Source organism: Pleurodeles waltl, chromosome 8 (genome assembly GCF_031143425.1).
Source record: "Pleurodeles waltl isolate 20211129_DDA chromosome 8, aPleWal1.hap1.20221129, whole genome shotgun sequence".
Classification (NCBI taxonomy): domain Eukaryota; kingdom Metazoa; phylum Chordata; class Amphibia; order Caudata; family Salamandridae; genus Pleurodeles; species Pleurodeles waltl.
In genome coordinates, this window is record NC_090447.1 from 1,210,489,770 (window position 1) to 1,210,516,979 (window position 27,210).

At 42.1% G+C, this 27,210-nt stretch overlaps 1 protein-coding gene across 5 annotated transcripts in view; it reads left to right on the forward strand.

Moving 5' to 3' along the window:
- TRPC4 (transient receptor potential cation channel subfamily C member 4) overlaps window positions 1-27,210 on the forward strand; it is a 1,361,777-nt gene that overhangs the window by 793,512 nt on the left and 541,055 nt on the right. For all 5 annotated transcript variants that reach the window (XM_069205494.1, XM_069205493.1, XM_069205497.1 and 2 more), the window contains one exon: window positions 19,299-19,817. In XM_069205494.1, the coding sequence (XP_069061595.1) occupies window positions 19,299-19,817 (519 nt within the window). The remainder of the gene's footprint in view (window positions 1-19,298; window positions 19,818-27,210) is intronic.

Genomic DNA, 27,210 nt, shown 5'->3' on the forward strand with positions numbered 1-27,210 from the left:
ATCCGTCATAATCGCAAATGTATGCCATGATTTCTTGTTTGAAAACTGTTTTGCTTAGCTTAAATTTAGTACAGGCTTTGGCCTAGTTGCTTGGTTTCAAATTCTAACTGCGTGATTCTTTTTTCCTTGAATTAATTAAATATATTCCTGCTTGAAGTTGTATTTTTCCAGTAGAAACTGGCTGGTACACTTATCTCCAAGGTTTCGTGCTAGGCCGGTTACATCCCCTTTGATACAAGGTCAGTCTCTGCAGGTGCGGACAATGAAGGTACAGATAGTAAAATAATTGTCAAACCATGATACAATTTGTGTTCCAAGGCGCCAAGGACAGTGTATGCATAAATGGGCGCTAGTAAAAGACAATTTTGATTGGACAATTTGAAGCCAACCTATGAACCCTCCAATGGAAGACCCTACAGAATTTGGAATGTTTCTTACTTAAACCCACCGGACAAAGAGAAGTCAGCCATTTTCCTCGATGCCAGTTTGAAGCCTGATGCCAGACTCCATTTTGGACGACACCCTGATGCCCTTTTCTCTATCTGAGAGAAAGAGACTTTAAGAATTCTCACCCTAGAGACTTTAACTTTGATTTGCCCCGTCTTGCCCATGCAGTAACTTTGCCCTATTCTCCTTGCCGTTGCAAGGAAGCTTGCCCTTAACTTTGCCCCTTTGAAATTTGCCCCATGCTGATCAACCGGTACCTGAAGGACGAAGACTTTTCTTGAATGCTGATTGTATTTGGTAAATATGAAAGGATAAATGTATTATGCATTGTGTTTTTTTTTTCCTTTTAGGTACCAACTGCTATTTTGATAGGATCCTAGCTAGAACTTTTCCAAATTTGTGTTGACTAAATTCGTTTTGCATGAAGTCCCACATGCCAATGCTAATTAGAGGTTAGTCGAGGTATTCATTCAATGTACCATGAAGAATTGAAATCTTGTTATGCTGACCGAATGTATGCAATTAGTCAAATACAGTTAGTCACATTGGTGATTTGCATTGCTATAACAGAGTGTATCATTATTCAGATTTTACGTAGATTGCGTTTCTTCCGCCGTTATGGACAGCTAGTAATGTTCATATACATATATCAATTGGTTTTGAGACACATATATATCGTGCTAGCTTTGTTAATATAAGGAAATAAATTCACTAACTTTTAATAAACTGGTGTGGTTATTCATGACTGAAAGGTCATGGTGCGCAGAAATATCAACTGTTATTGATTTCTGATGTGTTATATTGATCTATTAATTGAGTATTGATTATCGATTACAACAGTTATTGATTATTGATTTGAGTGACTCGACTATTGAGAATGAGGAGAGCCCGACTCGGTTAAAAGATTCACCGACCTCCAACGTGTCCAGGTACAGGTAATTTATAAGGGCTGGACGCGTTATCAGTAGATGGTAGCAGAGATTGATGGTTTAGCCCTTTGGGACCCCATCCGAACAATAGACAGAGTCAGGTTAGAATTTTCTTTGATAAAACAAGTTGGAGAGATGATGATGCCCTAAGTCCCCGATTACTTTCCTGGGATCTCGGAGCTTGCGAATGAGGAACATGCAGGTATGAGAACGGTCTCAGCGTTTCTAGTGATGGTATGAGTGAAGTTAGGGTTTAGCGCTTGCACAGCTTATCGCCGCAGATTAATTGAGAAGTTTGTGAGGATTTTAAGGGGGGTTAAAAGATATTAGAGGAGTGTTACTCCAAAGGTGTGAGAGTAGGGAAGTCGTCGAACTTCACATGTGTGTGGCGCTTTGAGCAGAAAAATTGTCCACGTGGTTGTTGATGTTGAGACGGGCCCTGCGAGGTCAAGAGACTCCGGAGTATGTTGAAAAGTGTATGTGACACTTGTTTGATGTTGTGATCTGGTCGGTTTAATAGGTTGATCGGGCGTGGTCAACAAGTCGGTATGAATGTTGCAGAGTGAAAGAAAACTTCGACTTTGAGATTTGACGAATTCTAAAGTGCACTAGAATAGTTCATTGATCAGTTGAGAGTAAAGTTTGCGGGTCAAATTTTGCTTGCGAAAGTGGGAAACCGAGAAAGATGGAATAACTGCAGAGGCTAGTGAAAAATCCCTAAGGCTTCTGAAGCGGTTGTGTTACCCTTCCTGTAGTAAACCGACAGATCTGTTTTATTCTTTTGGTTAAGTGCTCGCGTTATATTGCAGAAATTAGTTTATGAGTGAAGCCGAATGAAAAGAGGACAAGCCGCAGGACTTTGTCAGCCGCAGTGTGTGAGTGTGACGTCACTAGGAGCCGCGCTGGGATAGGTCGGTTGGTGAGAAGGGTCGCGCACGGATTGGACGCAGTCCGTGAAGCGCAATTGGAAGGGGAAAGGCAAGCGAAGAGTATTCCGGGAATTAAAGTCACTTATTGATTACATATTGTCAGAAAAATAAAAGACGGAAGGATTACATTTTTCAAAGCATTTAAGAGTGCCATGAGGGGAGATGTTTATATTAAAGCAAATGTAGGAGAAGAAACACCGCCTGAGGGTACACCAGCTTACATCGTCATTGAAGAAAAGGGTGTAGCGCCGTGTCTTTGGCTAAAGCAATGGTGCAAATTAACAGAAAAACATGGAAGTGTAGCGTTCCCTATCCACGGGTCGTTTAACCTAAGGGTTTTAGAAAATCTGAGGTTTGCGCTATACGACATGAAAGTACCCCCAAGGCCAGCACAGTTTGAGGCATTGGCAATTTGGGAGCTAATAGCTAGAAATCAACAACAAAAGAAATTTGAGACAAGAATAAGGAAAGTAGAAAAGACCCTAGCGGATGCTAGATGGGACAGCACACAAAAGGTTTGGAGATCAGACGTATTGCAGGGAATTAAATTGTTTCCAGCGATTGCCGAGGAAGAGGAGACGGAAGGAAGGAAAGCCACCTGTAAGACAAACAGGAGTCAGTCCAGGGAAGGAGAGAGCAATAGAAACTCGAAAAGGGGAGACGAGTCAGATGATGAGGAGTTCATTATACAATTACTGAATGATCGCCCACCACCATATGTGGAAAGCGAAAAAGGCTCAAGCATTAGTACTGCCCCTCCAGAACCAATACAGGGTAATGTGACGCCAAATTTGAGAAGATCTCAGAGGCCGAGCAGTTCTGACATGCCTTTCTCACCACGAATACCACGGGTTCAGAGGATGTACCCAGACGTGCCAACATTGAAACCTGCTGATAACTATCAGCCACAGGTTCAAAGGCACTATTGCGATGAGCATAATGTGGGAATGACTTCCGATTCAATGGTGCAGGGAGGACAAAACTATCAGAGACCGACATTGATTCAAGCTGAATCAACACAGTTCTCGATACCCCAAAAGCAGACACCAGAAGTGCGAGTGGTAGAAAGCCAGTTAGGTATGCCAGCAATGATGAACCACAATGTGGGGATTAACATGCCACAGAATTCGGGGAACAGACAGAATCCAGATGCAATATCTCTACCTATCACTGTAGGTCCACCAGTACCACTGTACATACAGGCAAATTCAAGCACTAGCGACCAAGGGTTAATGATACAGAATGGGACAGGGAGAAGATGCATAGAAACCACTCCAGAGACAACTCCGATAGCGGCACTGCCAAATGGATGTGGGTCCTTGTCGGAGTTTAGTCCAATTCCAATTTGTGCTCCGTCAACCGTGGTAAGGTCACATCCACCACTATTAGTACTGTTAACCTCACAGACTGAAACATTACAGAAACCGTCGATGGCAGTTGATGTAACTGCTACATTGATGGGACTGAACGCGCAACAGTTGACACAATGGTTCAACAGCCTGAACTCCCCACAGAGTACATCAAGCGGGAAGGGAGAAGAATACCTGAATAAAATAAGGTTGGGTATGGAGGCAGACGAACTGGTAGAGGGAACAATGGGTTTGAACAGATTAGAATCATACACAGAGGAAGAACTAAGATACATGTGCCCTAGGATTACAAGAGAAGTGAGCAACATACATAAGAAGTTACAAGAAATTGCAGACAGAAACGAGATCGATATAGGTAAGACCAAACACCTGAGCAGAAGTTACAGGTTAGACTTTGAGACAAAAGATTTTGAACACATGAGATCCGCAGGGATGAAAACACACCTTAAAGAGATACTGCAGAGTGCACAGGTTTGGAGATGTTTAGACAAGTGGGAAAGCAGGTGGGTCAAGAAAAAGGATAAAAAGAAGGAAAACACTTCAGAACGAAGTGAGAAAAAACAACAGAATGACAATCTGATAACCATGTTACCAATGAGAGAGACAGCAGGGGGAAAACTTGTGCATGTACCATGGCACAGGTGCGATATTCAATCCTTTACGGATGACTTTCCCAAATTGAGAGAGAAGCCGATAGAGTGGTATCAACAAACGGATAGATTTGTGAAACTCGCGAAGTGTCTCTGGGAAGACCTGAATACCTTATTTGAAATTGTGGTTCCGGCTGATTTGTGGGAAGATTGTAAAAGGGCTGTAGGTTGGCCGACGAGTGAACCAGAGAGAGATAGGGACACAGGTGCGCCATCACCTATGGTAATGAGTTTGTACCACAAGGTGATCGAGCACTTGAAAACCAAGGTTGCGTCGAAAAATGTGGATTGGCAAAGGATTGACAGGACCGCTCAAGAGGTTAAAGAATCTATACACGCGTATTATGAGAGGTTGTTGAAAGCATTTAAAAATTACAGTGGCACGGAAACGATTGAACCAAAAGACATGCTCCATTTTGTGTTCAGGTTTGTGGAAGGGCTGAGACCCGAAATTAGCCAGATGATTAAATCGCATTTGATTTGTTGGCAGTCAAAGTCGATCGATGAAGTGTTGAATTATGCAAAATACTGCAGTGATGAGATTGAGACAAAGCAGAAAAGATTGAAGGAAAAGGTGATGGTGATGCAGCTCAGAGCAGCTCAGACAGGTTTACAAGGTTTGCAAGGGTTTCAACAACAGATGCCGCAGCAGCAGCAACAGGGAAATGTTATGTTTCAGCCACAGATGAGAGGCAGAGGTCGAGGAGGTTTTGTGAATAATGGTCCAGATTTGAATACCGTTATGATTCCAAATGGTATACAGGCAATGAAGAAGGTGATGCCATGTCACACGTGCGGAATTGTCGGGCATTGGAAACGGGAGTGCCCAATGATGGTGCAGGAAGGTGTAGGTCAGCAAAACAATGATGTCAATGCATTTCAGACTATGAGAGGACCGAAACTGAGAGGTCCGAATCCAAATTTTCAAAACAATATGAACCAGATGCAGGGTCTACAACCCATGCAACCGCAACAGGTGCAAATGCCTCGTGTGCAAATGACACAATTGCAGCCAATGCAACAGCAGTTTCCTATGGTACCTAATCAGCAAATGCAAATACCCTTAGCACCAATGAATCAGCAGCAAGCAATGCTTCCTCAACAGGTCACGGGTCAAGGAATGAATCAAAATGACACAGTACATCAGTTCCCGTTACACAGTGAGAATGGAATAAACGATGCATGGGAGAGTGAAAGTTCAGATGAGGAGGGAAATTGTGTGCTTGCAGCATCCTTGGAAGTTGATCAAAAGGGCCCGTAGGTGGAGGGAAGAGTTATGGCCATCGTGTTTCATTCTTGGTTGACACAGGAGCTACACGTTGCACTGTTAGGAGCATTGAAGTACCAAATCTGCCACTTTCAGGGAGAACAGTTCAAGTAGTGGGAGTAGCAAACAGGTACCTGACGAACCCAATCACAGATCCAGTACAAGTCAGAATTGGTAACTGTCAAGGGTCACATAATTTTGTGGTATGTGACTCAAGCCCGATATCACTGTTAGGGAGAGACCTATTGTGCAAATTGGGATGTTCGATTATGTGTTCGAACGATGGAATTAGAATTCAGACGAGCAAGAAGAGGACAGTGTAGAAGGGGATGAGAGGGATGAAGAATATCCTCTGATTACCCTTTTTCCGATGATCACTGAAGCAGATATTCCAGCTGAATTACGGGAAACAGTCGGAAAAGAAGTGTGGGATATGACAGGAAAAGAGGTGGGATTGGTGAAAGGAGTGGAACCAGTGAAAGTGACCGTAAAACCCAATGTAACCTTTCCCCAGACCCCACAATACCACATGGCACAAGACACCCTCATGAAAGTCGCCCAACTCATTGACGAGTTTGTAAAACAGGGAGTACTGAAAGAAGTGTTAAGCAGTCCATGTAATTCACCAATCATGGGACTAATAAAGCCAAGTGGAAAGGTCCGAATTGTGCAGGACTTGAGGAAAATAAATGACATCATAATTAAATGCTGCCCTGTAGTACCAAATCCAGCTGTGATAATGTTTCAAGTCCCTTGCGATGCCGAGTGGTTCTCAGTCATCGACTTGTCACAAGCATTCTTTTCGGTGCCTCTTCATGAGGACAGCCAATTTCTCTTTTGTTTCAAATTCTTAGACAGAGTTTACAGTTGGTGTCGAATTCCTCAAGGGTTTTCGGAGTCACCGTCAATTTTCAATCAGATTCTAAAGAAAGACTTGGAAGCGTTAGAATTGCCATTCGAGTCAACCCTAGTACAGTACATTGATGACTTACTGATTGCATCCAAGACAGAAAGTGACTGCACAGCCGACACCATTGCCCTATTGAACCATTTGGGAAGGAATGGACACAAGGTGTCTCCTTCAAAATTGCAGTTCTGTCAGAAGAAAGTGAAATATTTGGGTCATCAAATAGAGAAAGGGTCACGGAGAATAATGAAGGAAAGGATAACAAGTGTACTTCAAATGAGTCCACCAAAGACGAGGAGGGAGGTGAGGAAGTTTTTGGGGATGGTGAGCTACTGTCGCCAATGGATTCCCAACTTCTCAACTCTAGCAAAACCTTTACTGAAACTGACCCAGAAGGATGCATTGGATGAAATTGAGCTGAAAGGAGATGAGATGGATGCTTTTATTGAATTGAAAGAATGCATGTGCAGGGCTCCAGCTTTAGGTATGCCTGATTACACAAAGCCTTTCACATTGTTTTGTCATGAACGTGATGCATGTTCCTTGTCTGTCTTGACCCAAGCCCATGGTGGCATAAACAGACCAGTAGCGTATTTTTCAGCTACTTTGGATCCGGTCGCAGCAGCACTGCCAGGGTGTTTGCGCGCCGTAGCAGCAGTTGGTATCAGCCTCACTCAGAGTGAAGGAATAGTGATGGGACACCCATTAACAGTCATGGTCTCTCACTCAGTCGAGATACTTTTGACACGTTCCCGAACACAGCACATGACTGGTGCTAGACTCACAAGGTACGAAACAATAATTCTGGGATCACCTAATGTGCAGCTGAAAAGGTGCACTACGTTGAATCCAGCAACATTGTTTCCCAGTGAAAATGCTGAAATTGAGAACGCTGAAGACATCGAGCACGACTGTCTTCAGGTGACTGAATTTTGCACCAAACCAAGGCCTGATATCAAAGATACCAAATTAGAAGAAAATGATCAAATCATTTTTGTTGATGGTTCATGTTTAAGAGATGCACTGGGTGTATTGAAAGCAGGGTATGCTGTATGTACTGTAACAGGTGTTCTGGAAGCCTCTTGGCTTCAAGGGGTTTACTCTGCACAAGTAGCAGAATTGGTAGCTCTTACTAGAGCATGCCAACTTTCTGCACTAATGAAAGTTACCATTTACACTGACAGCCAATACGGGTTTGGAATAGTGCATGATTTTGGACAATTGTGGTCACAGAGAGGCTTCATGACCTCTTCAGGATCACCAGTGAAAAATGGTGAAAGAATAAGAGAATTGTTACATGCCACTCAGTTACCAGGGGAAGTAGCAGTGGTGAAGTGCAGTGCACACTCGAAGGGACAAGACTATGGGGGTCATTCTGACCTTGGCGGTCTTTTCGCAAGACCGCTGAGTTACCGCCGCGGTGAAGACCGCCGACCGCGGCGGTATGCCGCTGTGCGCATTCTGACCGCTGGGAGCGTTCCGCCGGAAAACCGCCAGCAGCCACACTGGCGGTCGGCGGGAAAGTGGAGACTGGTCAACCTCCACCGCAACGCCAGCAGAACACCGCCCACAGAATTACGACCCACATTTCTGTGTGGCGGTCTTCTGTTGGCGGTCTTCTGTTGGCGGTCACCTCCCCATGGCTCCTGTCACCTCCCGGAGGACCAACGCACAAGGTAAGTTGATCGTCCGTGAGGGGAGGGGGTGGGGGGGTGTTGTGTGATGTGTGCGTGCATGGGGGTGTGCGTGTGAGTGTGTAGAGGGGGTGTGTGAGTGCGTGCATGCGGGCGGGGAGTGCTGCTGTGCCTATGGGCAATGTGTGTAGTTCGGCGGGTGCGCATGTCGGCATGTATGTGTGCGGGTATGTGTCCCCGTTGTGTATGTGTGTGTGTAGGGGGTGTGTATATGTGCATGTTGGGGGTGTGTGCATGTCGGGGGGCGTGTATGTGCATGTCGGGGTGGGGGTGGGGAGGGGGTTCGTACCACCTCTGGGGGGTGGCAGGGGGGTGGAGGGTGTGGGGGGAGGACTCGGGGGGGCAGTGGGGGGTGGGGGAGACCCCTATCAGTGCCAGGGAAGGAATTCCCTGGCCCCGATAGTGCCTACCGCCATGGTTCGCATGGCGGTTCCCGAACACCAGAAACCGCGGCGGTGAGCAGGGTCATGATACCGTTGGCGGTCTTGGGTCGACCGCCGGACCGGAGTGCGCAGACTCCAGCCCGTCGGTCATGACCACCGTGGCTGTCGGAGTGGGGAAGTGGCGGTTGGTCGCGGCGGTGACCGCCGCGGTCAGAATGCCATTTTTAATACCGCCGGTCTGTTCGCGGTCCGACCGCCGCCTCTCCGCCGACCGCCAAGGTCAGAATGAGGGCCTATGTTTCCCTAGGAAATGGATATGCGGATCAAGTCGCAAGGTTTTGCGCATTGAACTGTATATTGCTCAGGGATGAATGGAATTTGATAAGTGAACCAGAACTTGAACAAAGCGAAATATTTGCTCTAAAAGTTATAGATACAATGGACAAATTGAAATCCCTACAGAATGGTGTCAGTGAGGATGAAAAACTCTCGTGGACTAAATCACAATGTGTAAACAGACTAGATGAATTATGGGTTTCAAGTGAAGGGAAATTCGTTCTTCCAAATAGCCTTTTGACACAGATAGCCAGATTTTTCCATGGACAAGCTCATCTTGGGAGGGATGCCATGATTAGGTTATTTAAAACTGATTGGTTTAACCCCAAATTCCGTCAAGTTGCTGAAGCAGTTTGCCACCGCTGCGTCATTTGCCAACAGATGAACGCAGGGAAGGGAACAGTAGTAAATTTGAGCCACATTGGAAGAGCAGGGGGTCCATTCAGCAGGATGCAAATGGACTTCATTGAGATGCCTGTGCATGGAGGCTTGAAGTATGTGTTGGTGATTGTGTGCATTTTTAGTCACTGGATTGAAGCATACCCTACACGCAGAAACGACAGTCTCACAGTTGCAAAACTACTCTTGAGAGAGTTAATACCACGTTTCGGATTCCCGATCTCTTTAGAATCAGATAGGGGAAGTCACTTCAATAATGAAGTAATAAATTGCTTTGTGCAGCACTGAACATTGAGCAAAAGCTGCATTGTAGCTACCGCCCTGAAGCATCAGGTCTAGTGGAGCAAATGAATGGCACATTGAAATCGAGAATGGCGAAAATATGTGCATCGACAAATTTGAAATGGCCTGACGCATTGCCTTTGGTACTAATGTCAATGAGAAACACCCCTGACAGAAAGACTGGATTGTCCCCACACGAGATTCTCATGGGCAGAGCTATGAGACTTCCAGCAGTTCCTGCAAATGCGCTTTTGAATATTACAGATGATATGGTGTTAGACTACTGCAAAGGTCTAGCTGATGTGGTTCGATCTTTCTCTCACCAGGCGGAGGCAACCACCTTGCCACCGATCCAAGGTCCAGGACACACCCTGAAAGCAGGTGACTGAGTCGTGATAAAGAAGCACGTGAGGAAGTCGTGTTTGGAACCCTGTTGGAAAGGACCTTTCCAAGTGATTTTGACGACTACCACCGCTGTGAAGTGTGCGGGAGTTCCCAACTGGATTCACGCCAGTCACACAAAGAGGGTGTTGTGTCCCACAGATGAGGAAGTTGAAGCACTGAAACTGCCAGTACCTGATAACAAAGTGCCGAGCGCTGAGGCAGAGCAAAACAGAACTAGAAGCGAACAGGCAGAAATAGAGGAGGGAGAAATATTCTCTGAGGACGAAGCAACCGATTCACTTGGGGAAGACCAAGGAGGAGCCTCAGACAGCGACGAAGCAGCTGAAGGTAACAAAGAGCCTGAAGCAGCTGAAAGTGACAAAGAGCCTGAAGAAAGTAACGGTGACAAAGGGCTCGAAAGAGGTGAAGAAGCAGGAGAGCCTGATCAGAGGAGGGCTTTCCCAGAAGCAGACGGTAAAGAAAAAGAAAAGGAAAACCTGATTGACTCCCCAGAAGGAGAGGACAAGGCAGAACAGAACGAAACTGCTCAAACTTCTTCAGAAGAGATCGCAGGCCCATCAAGTGGACCTAGTGCAAAAAGAAGACCAAGTATATCACCAGTGAAACTGAGAACTAGAGAAACGTTGAACGACAGTGAAGGGCCAAGAGTGAAAGAGAAAAGAAAGGAAGTGTCTGTCGTGGTTCCAACATCAAGTGAAGAAAAGGACTTGGCCAAAGAGGAAAGTACCAGTGAGAAAGAATCAAAGAGAGATGCAAAACTGAAAAGAAAAAGGATACCGAGCAGGAGGTATTCCGGTCCGGAGTGGGCATACGTAGCCAATAACGATTGGTCAGACGAATTCGTATCCCTCAGCCTTGAGAACGAAGAGGCAGAACTTCATTTTGGAAATAAAAACTTTATGGACTCTGTTGATTGAAACCATTGATCACTTGATTGATTTTCTTTTACCGGCTAAGACATTGCTAACTTGACATTGCTAACCTGATTGACTTTTCAACCGGCTAAGACATTGCTAACTTGATTGACTTTGAAACCGATTTTGAGACAACGCTGCTAAACGATAAGAGACTAAGCTGCTAAAGAAACTGTGTGAACATTGAACTCGTTCAGCTTTGTAAATACCTGCAACTTTAAAAAAAAAAAAAAAAAAAAAAACCTGCAAATACGCTTTGATAAAGTGTCTTCAGCTTTCTGATTCTATACAGATCATGACTAGCTTCACTACACAGGGGCGTAAAATGAAGTGTTGTAAATACATGTGTATAGGCTTACTGATCGCATGCGTACTAATAATTGTAGCAATAGTTCTTGGAATGCATGGTAAAGGCGAGAGTGAGACGAATGATGCTTCTACTTCTAAACCTATTATCGTTACTGAACTAACAGCTCTGAAGAGACTCGAGCAAGACGAGAGACACTTGCATGATAAGAAGGAACTTTCATCTAACGTTTTCTATCGCTTACTGAGTGAGTATGTTGAGACCATGGATGCGAAAGATTGTTATGTGTGTACACAAATACCTACCTCAGTAGTGGAGGGGGTAACGTATCACAGCATGCCTCTTACGTATGGAATTACATGTAGTATAGTAGCTTTCAGATTTTATGCTAAAAAAGACATTCATTATTTCTATACTAATTACGATGTTACATTTGCATATGTCCCCATAATAGGGCACCTAAGTAAGATAGCTAGAGATTGGTCTGCCAAATTAATGAGGGAATTTTTCGAACCAATGTCCCCTTTCCACACAGCTCACGCACATAGGGAGAACCTTACATGCTTGCTTTCACCAATAGAAATAGAATTTTTAGACCGCACTGACGACAGAAAGAACGAAATGAAGGAGAAATTAGAGAAGGAGTTGCACGAAAGGACGTCTGTAGATAATTATGCTTTTGCCGCAATAAAGACACAAGGGAAAATAGCCTTAGATACATTGCATGTGGGAAGATTTTGTATACATAGATTTCCATCATATTATGACACAGTTTTTGTGGGAACGAGTGAATGTAAACACACATACGCATTTCAACAAAAGTGGACGTTCATGCTGAATGGACAAGACCCAGTTATTCCTGGAGTATATTATATTTGTGGACTCAACGCCTATTATCGTCTTCCTAAAGGATGGTATGGGAGGTGTTATTTGGGAATATTGTTCCCAAAGGTTTACCAGTTAGATGACTTAAAGAAATTTCCAAGGCTGTCTGAATCACATCGTGTTCAGAAAAGGGAGACAGCTGCTGGTGTGGTAGGAGATATATTTGGAGCTATGATTCCTTCAGTAGGAGTCATATTGAATTCAATCAAAATACGAAAGTTGTCTACTATTGTGGATAACATGTTGACAAAGTTTTCGGGAGCTATAATCCTGATGGATGCTGAACTCGCTGCAGAAAGAGCTATGACTCTTCAAAATCGGCTTGCCTTAGACATTCTTTTAGCAAAGGATGGCGGCGTTTGCAAAATGCTTGGCACGCGTCACTGTTGTACCTATATACCCGACAACAGTGGAAAAATTAGAACAATGCTTACAAATTTAACTAGAGAAAGTGTAGATTTAAAGGAATTGAAAGAACCCGGAGTTTGGGAGAAAATTGGAAAAGGATTTGCTTCTGTGGGAAATTGGCTCAGCAACGTTTGGAACGGATTGTTACTAAAAATAGTAAAGGGAATATTAATAATATTAATTTGTCTATTAGGTTCTTGGGGAATATGGAAAGCTTTCAAAATGTTAAAAGCCAGGAACAAAAGAAAAAGAGAAGAGAAAATAGAGAACAAAATGGTGGAAATTTATAGGGAGAAGTCAAAAGGGACTAAAAGAAAAAGGGAATTGACTGAAGTGCCAAATTACTATACAGAATTTTAATGGAATAAAATTTGTGGGTAGATTTGATGTGATGACATAATTAGTCATCAGAGGAGGGATTGATGACGCAGAAAAAGAGGGTTCGACATATATTCATGTACACTGTGTAACCGACATATATAGCGAAATGTGATTTTAAGTAAAAGAAATAATGTACGAGGGAAATTGTGCCCTCGGGGTAGTTCGCCATCATTATAAACGAGCTTTATTAATCATGAAGTATTAAAAAAATGTATTAATCCGTCATAATCGCAAATGTATGCCATGATTTCTTGTTTGAAAACTGTTTTGCTTAGCTTAAATTTAGTACAGGCTTTGGCCTAGTTGCTTGGTTTCAAATTCTAACTGCGTGATTCTTTTTTCCTTGAATTAATGAAATATATTCTTGCTTGAAGTTGTATTTTTCCAGTAGAAACTGGCTGGTACACTTATCTCCAAGGTTTCGTGCTAGGCCGGTTACATCCCCTTTGATACAAGGTCAGTCTCTGCAGGTGCGGACAATGAAGGTACAGATAGTAAAATAATTGGCAAACCATGATACAATTTGTGTTCCAAGGCGCCAAGGACAGTGTGTGCATAAATGGGCGCTAGTAAAAGACAATTTTGATTGGACAATTTGAAGCCAACCTATGAACCCTCCAATGGAAGACCCTACAGAATTTGGAATGTTTCTTACTTAAACCCACCGGACAAAGAGAAGTCAGCCATTTTCCTCGATGCCAGTTTGAAGCCTGATGCCAGACTCCATTTTGGACGACACCCTGATGCCCTTTTCTCTATCTGAGAGAAAGAGACTTTAAGAATTCTCACCCTAGAGACTTTAACTTTGATTTGCCCCGTCTTGCCCATGCAGTAACTTTGCCCTATTCTCCTTGCCGTTGCAAGGAAGCTTGCCCTTAACTTTGCCCCTTTGAAATTTGCCCCATGCTGATCAACCGGTACCTGAAGGATGAAGACTTTTCTTGAATGCTGATTGTATTTGGTAAATATGAAAGGATAAATGTATTATGCATTGTGTTTTTTTTTTCCTTTTAGGTACCAACTGCTATTTTGAGAGGATCCTAGCTAGAACTTTTCCAAATTTGTGTTGACTAAATTCGTTTTGCATGAAGTCCCACATGCCAATGCTAATTAGAGGTTAGTCGAGGTATTCATTCAATGTACCATGAAGAATTGAAATCTTGTTATGCTGACCGAATGTATGCAATTAGTCAAATACAGTTAGTCACATTGGTGATTTGCATTGCTATAACAGAGTGTATCATTATTCAGATTTTACGTAGATTGCGTTTCTTCCGCCGTTATGGACAGCTAGTAATGTTCATATACATATATCAATTGGTTTTGAGACACATATATATCGTGCTAGCTTTGTTAATATAAGGAAATAAATTCACTAACTTTTAATAAACTGGTGTGGTTATTCATGACTGAAAGGTCATGGTGCGCAGAAATATCAACTGTTATTGATTTCTGATGTGTTATATTGATCTATTAATTGAGTATTGATTATCGATTACAACAGTTATTGATTATTGATTTGAGTGACTCAACTATTGAGAATGAGGAGAGCCCGACTCGGTTAAAAGATTCACCGACCTCCAACGTGTCCAGGTACAGGTAATTTATAAGGGCTGGACGCGTTATCAACAGCCAATTGGATATGGGTGTGCTTTTTTGTCTTGAGTACCAAAAACGAGAAAAGCCATTACTAAGACATGCAAGTACCATGATGAATGTGGCTGTATATCTGAAACACAGGCACATTACCGGAGCATACAGTTAAATGACATTTAGACAAAGCATTTCCCTATTTTGAAAAAAAGCACACTTGTTGTAGTAGACAAACTTATAATGACGTGGTCCACATGTTCATGCTATTGTTTCAACTAAACTGCAGGCCTCATTGGGTAGGGTCTTCAAAGATTGTTTTCAATGCTAAATCCGGTGCATTACGAGCTGTAGCTCCCTCCGCATGGCAAAAGATGGCCTCCTTCCATAAGCCAAGGCCTAGAGTTACAGCTATAGGTGTTGTTCCAAGAAAATGTAGTTATTTTATTAAATAATTGTAGGTGTTTAGTAAAGCACCAGCCAGTTTGTAGTGCTTAAAATGTCAGGTTTAACTAGATAGAGTCAAAGTGAAGCGTTGATGAACGATCTGACAGCAGTTATGTCCAAACTCTCTCAATCTGCCATGGACTTGAAGAATGAGTTTGGTCTTTGGTCTCAGATAATGATCACGGGTCTTGGTCCCTTCAGAAACAGGAGATGGTCAATGTGTGGGATTTTCTCAAAACTCAAATACCTGTTTTTTTAGGGTTGTCTTTAACTCCTTCTTGAATTATTTCAGTCTGGGCTGTTTTTTCACTGAAGGATTCAGATTATGTAATAGTTTTGATCACAGAATTCAAATGTTTTCCCACACATTTCGTTCAACTGAATTTTTTTTTTACAATCTGCTTGGTGCAGCCTGAAATAAGGGAATGATCTGAATTCCTCAAATTCAGGGAGAGTCCGGCTACTTAATTGTGTATCTAGTGGATCTTTTGAATTATAAAAATGAAACCTTTCACAAACTACATGTGAATTGAAAACGTTAAACATTCTGGTCATCAAACCAAGAAATTAATTATAATTTATTACGTGAATAGATCATTTGTTTTGCATATAATGAAGGGAACAATTTTAAATAATATTGTTTAATAACATATTATAGCTGAAAATGAATGAGAAAGCAGTTTTGCCACTGCGTGACGTGTTTGTAGAGGATATGGAAGATGGGGGGAAATGGAAGCAGAGGGAGAAACGTTGAGTACTGATGTGATTGTCAGCTGACAAAAACTCTCAGCACATTCACATTTTTTACATGATGTGAGGGACCTCAACATATTTGATCAAGAGTGGGACACAGCACATAAAGTCTATAAAGAAAAGAAAAGGAAAGAGAGGAATGAGAGAGACTAGGTGGAAGAAAAATAGAGAGCAATCAGAGCATAAACTGTGCTTAGGGAGATAACGAAAGAAATCAACAGAAAAGGAGGTGGATATGTCGAGAAATGATGCTGCAGAGGAAGACCATAGTGTAGGTGGAGCTATAGACGGAGAGATCTGGCGGAATCTCCCAGACAGGATGGAATATGTGAACCAATATGAGAAGCCCAAAGATATGTGATGAACAATGGAAGGCATCCCAAGATCCTATACACAAGAGAGAGAGAGAGAGAGAGCACAGGGACACAGAGAGATGGGGTTAGGGCGCAAGTCCAGCCTAAATATAATTTACTCAAGTGACATAGTTTAACACAGTTTCTTTTCACCTCCTCCCATGTTTTGTAGTTCTGATTATTGGTCTCAAAACTGAACTTAAATTTCACAACATTAGGATGGCATTGAAATAATTCTGATGGTTTCAAGTGACATCATCCACTGAAACCTTGCCCCACCATGCACAGATATTGGAAGTATTCTGCCTTTCAAGAATCTCAATTCTTCAAAAATAGTATTCATTCTTTTCTATGCAAGGTAGTGGCCCTTCTTATATGAAATTACTAGTCACAGACATGCATATAAATGTGTCTGGCCATCTGCAACGCATTTTTGTTTTGTTCTCGTTTCTCAGCTGACACTTTACAGCTAGTTGGCTGAATTCTAAACATTTCGACCAATCATACTAACTGCAGGTATCTTTTACTCCGTGACTTACTTTATGCTACACCTCCCTTCCCCTTTTATCAGTATTTCCAGGTAGCTGCCAGGTTGATCTTTGGGGTGATGTCACACCCCAGTGCTCCTGTGGTGGGTGTTCTACATATGCTGTGTGTGGAAAGTTCAAATATATTGAAAGTGTGCTCTATTACATTTAAAGTTGTTCACGTCCAACTACCTTTCAAGGTGTGGAGCAATCTAGTCGTGGTCAGAGGGTAATGAGTGATAATGCGTCCAGCCCTTATCAATTACCTGTACCTGGACACGTTGGAGGTCGGTGAACCTTTTAGCCGAGTTGGTCTCTCCTCATCCTAGAATAGTCAAATCGTTTAAACCAATAATCAATAACTATTGTAATCGATATCCAATACTCTATTTCTAGGTCAGAATAACACATTAGGAATCAATAACAGTCGTTATTTTGACGCAACATGACCTTTCAGTCATGAATAACCACACCAGTTTATTAAAAGTTAATGAGTTTATTTCCCTATATTAACAAAGCTAAAACAATATATATGAGTCTCAAAATCAAATGATATATGTATACAAACATTACTAGCTGTCCATAACGGCGGAAGAAACGCAATCTACGCAAAATCTGAATTATAATACACTCGGTTACGGCAATGCAAATCACTAATATGAGTAATTGAATTTGACTAATTGCATACATCGGTCAGCATGACAAGATTTCAATTCAACATGGTGCGTCAAGTGCATACCTCGACTAACCTCTAATTAGCATTGGCATGTGGGGCTTCATGCAAAACGAATTTAGTCAACACAAATTTGGAAAACTTCTAGCTTGGCCCTATCCAAAGAGCAGTTGGTACCTAAAAGGAAAAACACAATGCATAATACAATTATCCTTTCATAATTACCAAATACAATCAGCATACAAGGAAAGTCTTTGTCCTTCAGGTACCGGTTCGATCAGCATGTGGCAGAATTGAAGGGCAAAGTTAAGGGCAAGTTTCCTTGCAACAGCAAGGAGAATGGGGCAAAGTTACTGCATGGGCAAGACGGGGCAATTTAAAGTTAAAGTCTCTAGGGTGAGAATTCTTAAAGTCTCTTTCTCTGGAATAGAGAAAAGGGCATCAAGATGTCGTCCAAGATGGCGTCTGGCTTTTGGCTTCAAAGATGGCATCAAGGAAAATGGCTGACTTCTCTTTGTCCGGTGGGTTTAAGGAAGAAACATTCCAAATTCTGCAGGATCTTCCATTGGAGGGTTCATAGGGTGGCTTCAATTTGACCAATGAATAGTGTCTTTCTCCTAGTACTCATTTATGCATACATTGTCCTTGGAGCCTTTGAACACAAGTTGCAACAAGGTTTGCCAAGTATTTCTTTATCTGTGCTTTTATTGTCCGCACCTGCAGAGACTGACCTTGTATCAAAGGGGATGAGACCGGCCTAGCACGAAACCTTGGAGATAAGTGTATTAGTCATTTCTACTGGAAAAATACAACCTTTAAAGTGAAATAATATATTTTGTTAGTGCAAGTGAAAACCATGCAGTTGAATTTGAGACCAGGCGACTAGGCCAAAGCCTTTACTAAATTTAAGCTAAGCATAAAACAGTTTCAACAAGAAATCATAGCACATATTTGCAATTATGACGTATTACTAAATTTTCAATTCTTCATGATTAGTAAAGCTTGTTTATAATAATGGCGAACTACTCCGAGGGCACAATTTCCCTCGTACATTATTTTCCTTTGCTAAAATCACACTACATTATACGATTTTGGTTACATGATATATGAATATATGTTGGTCCTTCTTTTTTCTGCGTCATCATGAGTCATCAAAACAAATGTGCTTTGACTGTTGAATACATTCATTTGAGACTGGTGCATATTTGAAACGAAGGGAAACCATTGTCGTCTTAGCTGCAGATTCTTCTGAAGCCTGTAGGCTTATACTGTCAGAGAATTATACGTGTTGGTGTAGGAGGTGGAAGTTGTAATATGCAGACCAGAAGGACATGGTTTTCTTAAACAAGATTGTTGAGGTCAGATTGGTCCAGGTGGCAGATCATACTGCTGGATAGAACCGGCTGAAGCATGTTGAAGCATGGGACCATTGATTTCTCCTCTGACATCCGAGTTTGTTTTCAATTTCACTAGGGCTAGCCTCATGGTTATTAATCAGAAAACTTTGGAGGTTAACATAAGCGATTTTATCTTTATTAGCTTTCTCTGATACCATCAATAACATTCAATACCAACAAGTGATCCCTCTAAGAGTGGGGTTGAGCCCGCCTGGCTTTGAGTAGCTAGCAAGTGAGGACTCGATGATGAACCATGCATCTCAGTTGTGTGGATGAGTCCTTTAAAAACGAAAATATTATTTTTCCCCACCTGTGATCCGGAAAAGGGACTGCCTGAATTATTGTTAATGGATCCTTCTCTATTAACGTAACATTATAGGTCTGCAATACAATTTTATTTTATTCTCAGTGACATTTATGTAAACAGAAAGCACGTCTGTAACAATATTCTTCCCTAGTGAACTGTAATCATACACAAAATGTTTTGCTTTTCAGGACAGATGTATTGTCATGTGTGCTTTAATTAGGGTCCAGTACCTAAATCCTGTGTGCAGTAGTTTATTTGAAATCTTCATCAACATTATAAATAAATATAGTTTTGATGGCAGAATCCTAGTTTACACGCAGCCGGTCAAATGACTTATGTACCTCTCTATTTTCCACAGGTGCCACCAATACTGCTGGATAAGCAGTTCTCAGAATTCACCCCGGATATAACGCCAATAATTTTGGCTGCCCATACCAACAATTATGAAATAATAAAGCATCTTGTCCAGAAGGGTGTCTCAGTGCCTAGGCCTCATGAGGTACGCTGCAACTGTGTGGAATGTGTCTCAGGTTCTGATGTGGACAGCCTCCGCCATTCTCGATCCAGATTAAACATCTACCGAGCTCTAGCTAGCCCTTCACTGATCGCGCTGTCCAGCGAAGACCCTTTCCTCACAGCCTTCCAACTAAGCTGGGAACTTCAGGAGTTAAGCAAAGTAGAGAATGAATTTAAATCCGAATATGAGGAGCTCTCTCGGCAGTGCAAGCAATTTGCGAAGGACCTTTTGGATCAGACAAGGAGTTCAAGAGAACTGGAAATTATTCTTAATTACAGGGATGATAACAGTTTGATAGAAGAACAGAATGGAAATGATCTGGCAAGACTGAAGTTAGCAATTAAGTATCGCCAAAAAGAGGTGAGTGCCAATACATGATTAATATTATAATTGTAGTAATTCAACCCTTGTTAATAGGCTGGGATGCTGCAGTCATATTCAAAGATATCATGAGCTGAGCTCTTTACAGGACACAGTTAGTTTTAAAATATATTAAGCACACCAAATGAGTATAAAATAATTGTTTTGGTTGTCTTTGGTTATCATACCTGAGAGCTATTTTAGAGGAGTTAAGGAAAGACAAATTTTGTTTAGTTAAATGTTTGCAAATGTTGTTTCAATAGTTTGCTGTTATGAAGTCAGATGGTCGGAGGTGGTGAATGCAGGTCTTTCATAAATAAATGTGTGCATTATATGGATTTAATTAATATACTATTTTTACTTTGTACTGCATCACGTTTTATGTCTACCACTGTTAGGAGGAATCCAATTTGAAAAGTGAGAAAAAGTGTAGAGGGAAACCTAGAGTGAAACATGCTGTAAGAAAATGTATACTTTAACGCAAAATTAAAAAACAGTGATTCTAATGTTGACCTAGTTTATAGGCTTTCCAGTAAAATATCCCAAGAACTAAATTGATAGCTGTTGGACTTTTGCTATGCAGGGTCATCCCCAGTCTTTTTCCTCCTGCCTCCTATTTTTTTCTGACCTGTTGCTGTTGGCTTTTCAACTCTGAGCACTTTACCACTGCTAACCAGTGCTAAAGTGCATATGCTCTCCGTGTAAATTGTATGTAATTGGTTTATCCATGATTGGCATATTTGATTTACTAGTAAGTCCCTAGTAAGGTGCACTAGAGGTGCCAGGGCCTGTAAATCAAATGCTACTAGTGGGCCTGCAGCACTGGTTGTGCCACCCACATAAGTAGCTCTGTAATCATGTCTCAGACCTGCCACTTCAGTGTCTGTAAGTGTATTTTTACACTGTAAATTCGACTTGGCAAGTGTACCCACGTGCCAGGCCTAAACCTTCCCTTTTCTTACATGTAAGGCACCCCTAAGGTAGGCCGTAGGTAGCCCCAAAGGCAGGGTGCAGTGTATGGATAAGGTAGCACATATAGTAATGTGGTTTATATGTCCTGAACGTGAAATACTGCCAATTTCGTTTTTCACTGTTGCAAGGCCTGTCTCTCTCATAGGATAATATGGGGGCTACCTTTAAATATGATTAAAGTGTAGATTCCCCTAGAGAGTAGATGGACATGTGGAGTTTGGGGTCCCTGAACTCACAATTAAAAAATACACCTTTTAGTAAAGTTGATTTCAAGATTGTGCGTTTGAAAATGCCACTTTTAGAAAGTGAGCATTTTCTTGCTTAAACCATTCTGTGACTCTGCCTTGTTTGTGGATTCCCTGTCTGGGTCAGTTTGACAGTTGGGTTGTTTTTCACCTCGCACTAGACAGTTACACAAACGGGGCTGCGGTGTAACCTGCATTTCCTGATTAGCAATCTCTCCTAGGAGGTAGGGGTGGAGTGGTCACTCTCATCTGAAAGGACTGTGCCGGCTCCAACCCCCTGGTGTGTGTCTGAGGCCTTGCCTGGGCAAGGCAGGATTTCACAAGTAGGTGTGAGTCCCCTTTGAAGAAAGGTGACTTCAAAGACTAAAATGGGTATAAGAAGGGCACCCAAATCTACAGCCTTGAGAAACACTTCTGGAACCAAGAGGAACCTCTGCCTGGAGAAGAGCTGATAGCTGAGGAAGGCGTGCTGCCCTGCCTGTGACTGTGCTTTGTGGAGCTTTCCTGCAGTGCTGCTTCTGCCAGAGTAAGAGGGCAAAGACTGGACTTTGTGTGCCTTCCATCTTGTGAAGAAATCTCCAAGGGCTTGATTTAGAGCTTGCCTCCTGTTGTTTGAAGTCTCAGGGACAGCAAAGACTTCTCTCTGCCAGCACCTGGAGTCTCTGGAGAGACTCCTGCTCTGACAAGTGGTGCCCTATCCAGTTCCTGGGCCCTTGAAAGGAAAGCTGGTGGAAATCCAAGGAAATCGACTTCGGACGACTCCGGACCAACGCCGCTGCTGAATCCGGTAACGCCGCCTGCACCTGACGCCGTGACCTTCGCTGAAACGCGACGCTGTTCGCAGGCCCGACGCCGCAGCAGCCCCGCTGAAGTCCGCGACTCCGTGGAAGTCGCTGCACCATGTCGTGACCGACGCCGCTCGAAGTGCACGGATTCAACGTTTCGCACAGACGCCGCGGTTCCCGACTTCGCACATTGGCTTGTTTTCACTCTTCACCAAAGGTACTGTACTTGGGGGTCTACACGACTCCGTGTCCGGCGGCGCTGGTGTCAGCTTGTTGGGAACGACTCCGTCACGACGCCGTGTTAACATCTCATCGAAGCATTTTTGTTTCTAAGCTCTATTTTTTAGTTTAATCTTTAAAAATTCATAACTTGACTTGTGTATGTCGGATGTTTGTCGTTTTGGTCTTGTTTTGTTTAGATAAATATTTCCTATTTTTCTAAACCAGTGCTGTGTCATTTTGTAGTGTTTTCATGAAGTTACTGTGTGTGTTGGTACAAATACTTTACACCTAGCGCTCTGAAGTTAAGCCTACTGCTCTGCCAAGCTACCAAGGGGGTAAGCAGGGGTTAGCTGAGGGTGATTCTCTTTTACCCTGACTAGAGTGAGGGTCCTTGCTTGAACAGGGGGCAACCTGACTGTCAACCAAAGACCCCATTTCTAATAATAGCTAACTTAGGCCCTTATTCAGAGTTTGGCAGAGGAGCTCCTCCGTCACAAATGGTATGCCTTTACATAAGTTCTTTGAGGTTGTTCCCAATTGAAGGAATTTAACTTATCTGGTGGTTTGTCATCACTTGAAGGACTTCCCCACCAAAGCAGTTCTGAAACAGGTTTCAGATGCTTATACAGTTGGTGGGCACAACCCTCCAGGCCATCCTGTCAAGATGAGGTCACACCTCCTCCCAGTCAAGGCTCTTTTATTGCCTTTCCTGGAAGCCAACAGGCTGCCTCATGGAAATTAACTCTGAAAATACTTTTAGAGTTATTTAGGCATGAAAATGCCAACTTCCTAAAAGTGACATTTTCTGAAAAAGTAATTTATAATCTGACTTGACTTTTAGATTGCATTTAAATTACTGTTAATTTGAGTCCTTGAATCATTGTTCTAGGTATTCCCAAACTGAAGTTATGCATTATAAGGTGTTATAATTAGGGCTCCCCGTTTTATGGTATTTATTTTTTTAACATTTCTGTCTATATTTATCCTTATTTATTTTTGGACATTCCCATTGGTACTTATCCATATTTATTGTGTGTTTGGAGAATAAATGGAGTGTTTGCATTGTATTTCCACATATATTTAACTGATAAACATGCACTCATACTTTGATGCTTGCTGCATTTTAGAAAATTAAGCAGCCAAATGTAACGAAACACTACATCCAGGTAAATATTAGTATTATATACACATATACACTAACAAATTCTTGTTTTAAAGGAAATCTCATCTTGTTTTAGCTCTCCAGGCTGTCTATCTGCTCTGCTGTTGGCTTGGAATTCATGAAGGACAGCATGGAAAGTCACTCACAAGAAACACAATTTTTCGGTTCTTTTCCACTTTTAAAAATAAATACAAGCAAGAAACAGATCTGTATATATATATATATATGTATATATATATATATACATATGTTTGTGTGTGTGTGTAAAAAAACAGTAAGAAGAAAAACTGGGAGCCTTAGTTATGATGTAACCTATTGTTCTTCTATGGGAGAGCCAGCTTTGTCAGACTGTCAAACTTTGGAGATTTTTCTCTGCCCAGACAAATACAACTAAGGTGTATGTCCTAGCTTTTAGATACCTGGCACACTGACATATGGGAATTTAGTGCCCATCTTAATGGCTAAAAGCGTTAGAAATTAAGGTTTAGGCTTGGCAAAAGGTTTAGTTTGCCTAGGCAAATTTGCAGTTTTAAAACTGCAGGGCAGACCTGAAGGTATGCTTTGACTGGTTATTTTATTTATGCCACAATAGGTGCTGCAGTCACTAGTGACCCTTAAATTACAGGTCGTGGATACTCCTGGTACCATATATTAGGGACTAATAGGTAAATTAAAAGCACCAGTTAGAATTTTTCAGCAAGCTGACAAGTTTTTAGGAGTCAGGGCACATGCACTGTGGCCTGCTTCACAGGGTCAGAGTATACAGAATCCAAAAACTAACAGTGTCAGTTAAATGAGATGATCTTGCAAAAAGAGGCATTTTCTTACAAGTATATCTGCTTTTTATTATGACAACTGCAAATACAGTGTTAAAGTCATTATTTCCATTTTTTTCCTGACTGCAAATATTTATATTCCAGTCCATATCGAAAAGCTATAAAATGATATACATTTATTTACATATTTTGACCACTTCAAAGATTCTGTGGTATGCCCTGGGCTTCAACGTCACTGTGAACAAAATAAAAGCAGTGTTTAAGAATTGTACATCAAATTAAAATGGTGCAAAATAGAGAGATGTTAAGGCGCATGATGTATTTTTAAATATGTTTTTTCCCTTTTTAAGTAATTTTTTAAGATTGAAAATCATGAAGACATCTTTATCATATCAAGTTCAGACAAGATATGTACACTTCAGTATGTTTTTCTCCATAGAGATTTTGATTTTCATCAATCATGACAATGTGATTTGAAGAATACAATCAATAGAGTACACTCATTTTAAGTTATGCTCATCGGATCATATGAAACATCCCTACCCCATGTTCCTTTTGTCTCTCATCCACAAGTAAGTATTCACATAATTTCGAACCCAAACAAATAAGAAGCAATTTGTGCCTCAACAGAGAACTAACCAGAATAAGTGCATCATTATCTGGCTGCATTACAAAGTGTGTCCTTCACTGTGCAGTGTAAGGGACTTCCAAGAAGTTACGTAGCTTGGTTTGAGAGTTTGACAGATTGCAGAGATTTAGGGTAGCCATATTCAAACTGTTTGTCCATGTGGCAGGCCACTAGCAGTTGCCTTTGACATTTGTATCCATATTTCATATCATTAACACACCACGTCAATTGCACTCTAGCACTGTTTGCTAATCAAACTGATAGACTAGCTTGCTACAAGACAATTAAGCAAAAATGCACTGCTTCACATAATAGACAAGCAATATGATACACACCCCTTCACCCATTATAACATAATTGTAATACCTTCAGCCACAAAACCTCTTATCTCAGGATAAAAGATACTGCGTTGTAACCCACAAAAGTAAGGCACATCTTGGGGGTCATCTCACAGGACAGAGGCAGACTGTAGAGAAACAGTATAAATATTCACCATTATTTGAGTGGATACACCTTGTGGAATTCGATCATAGCAGGGTATTTGTGGTTTATGGTCTGCAAAAAAGTTTTCAGAACTCACCAAACAGGTCATCCAATCATTCACCAGGTAAATCAAATCCAGGCAACTATCCTAAACAATTCAACCACCCACTCTTTGTTGGTTGTCACAGTGGGTTTCCTTTATGGTGCAGAATGAAACAGCACAGATTCACCACCATCAACATCTATGATTATAGTGAACTACACTGGGAGCGATGTCATTGAGAACAGCCAGATGGTCTGTTTGGGTTCTATGTAAATCTTTTTGTGGAGGTAAAGTGTACCATATTTCTGCAAAACAAGTTTAATGCTAGAACAGTCCAGCAAAATATGGAGAAGGTCAGAGTTATCCTCCTTACATTACGTGCATTCAAAACCATAAAAGAGTCCAGTTTTGTGTAATTGGAGGTGTGACCCATAACAATTGTGGAAGATTATAAAATAAGAGAATTTTAGCTGGATTCATACAAGCGTTGGTTATGGGAGGCAAGCAACTCAGTCCTATTATGAGAATCGTAGTCATGGTTCAGGACACTGGAGACAGAGGTATGATTCTTACTAAAATGGCTGCAGATCCAATGGGCAAACAGATTGTATCCCCACAGCTGTGTCGAACTAAGCCAAATTCAGATTTGAGATCATGGAATGAATTCAGAGAATCTATATTATATTATAAGATTTTTAATTATACTTGCAATATAATGTACTTCCGTCTATGGCAGTACAGGGAAGTGGGTCAGAAATCGTATGATCAAAGTAATTATTTTGGGATAGGTAGTGACCAAGGTAACTGATTCCTGTGTGAAGTATGTGTAAACCACTTGATTTTATGTGAGCATGCAAATATTAAGTTTTAGCCTCAGTTTCAGGCATCCCCATATAAAAGACTTATACCCTCATTACGAGATTGGCAGTTTTTGGGCTGGACTGCAGTGCGAAAACCCACTGCCAGTGGTGGCGGTACAGTGACTACTGCATTACGAGTCACAAAGCGAAAACTGCCATAAAACAGCCTGAAATTGGACTCCTCCAGGCCGAATAAGGGTGTGAGAGAGGCGGTCCCACCACCAGCAGTGCCACGACGTCACAACTCCACCACCATATTAAATTGCACTTTTGTGCAAGGCGGTGAACCCTTTGCGGTTCGTACTGCTGTGCACCGTCCAATAGGATTTTGTTGCTTCAGTGGAGGTCTGTGGCCCATGAGGATCATCGCCGGCGGTGACAGTAAGGTGCGCGGCGGCCGTCACGCCAACATCTCCCCCTTCCCAGATGACCCCCTCGACGTGCACTGTGGCCCAGTCAGGTATGTGGGTAGACTGTAATGGGGGTGTGTGTGCCTGCTGTGCATGTGTGTGTCTGCGGGCATGTGAGTGTGTGTGTGTGTGCAGGTGTGTGAAGGTGTGAGGGTGTGTGTAGGGGAGACAGAAATGTTTATTCCTGTCACCAGGTCTGTTACTGCCAGGGTTTTCATGGTGGGGCGACTTCCACAAAATGGTAATCACCCTCATAATACGGCTGGTGGTGTGGAACATGCCACCTGCACTGCGGGCCTGGCGGCGGTGTGGCTGTATGCCGTTGGCCACACCCCGTGCTCCTAATACAGCGGTGCACCACTGGACCCGATGTGGTGAGACTGCCACCTCCACCGCAGCGGTCCCTGAACCCCTGTGGTCGTAATGAGGGCCTTAATCTAAGCTTCAGTGCTGGTGAAGAGTGACTTCTGCATTTCCATGTGCAACAACCTACAAATGTACTTGGATCTTTACCTTGAATGTCTGTTCAAAGGACAACAAATGTGCCCTATCAGCTAAATAATATGTTCAGTCACAGAACAGCAGAATGAAAGTGTGGCAATATACAATGGGTGGGAGAAATGCGGTTGGCTTTCACAGTGTGAACAATCTGTAAATGTGTGAAGATAAGCTAGGACGAGTGTTCAATTTTATTTCTTATCACATTCGAATTTCCCCTTTGCACATTAGATTATGAATTTCAACAATATACACAATTGAATATTTCCTCATTTACTTGTTTTGCGAAACCTGTGTTAACTTTTCATG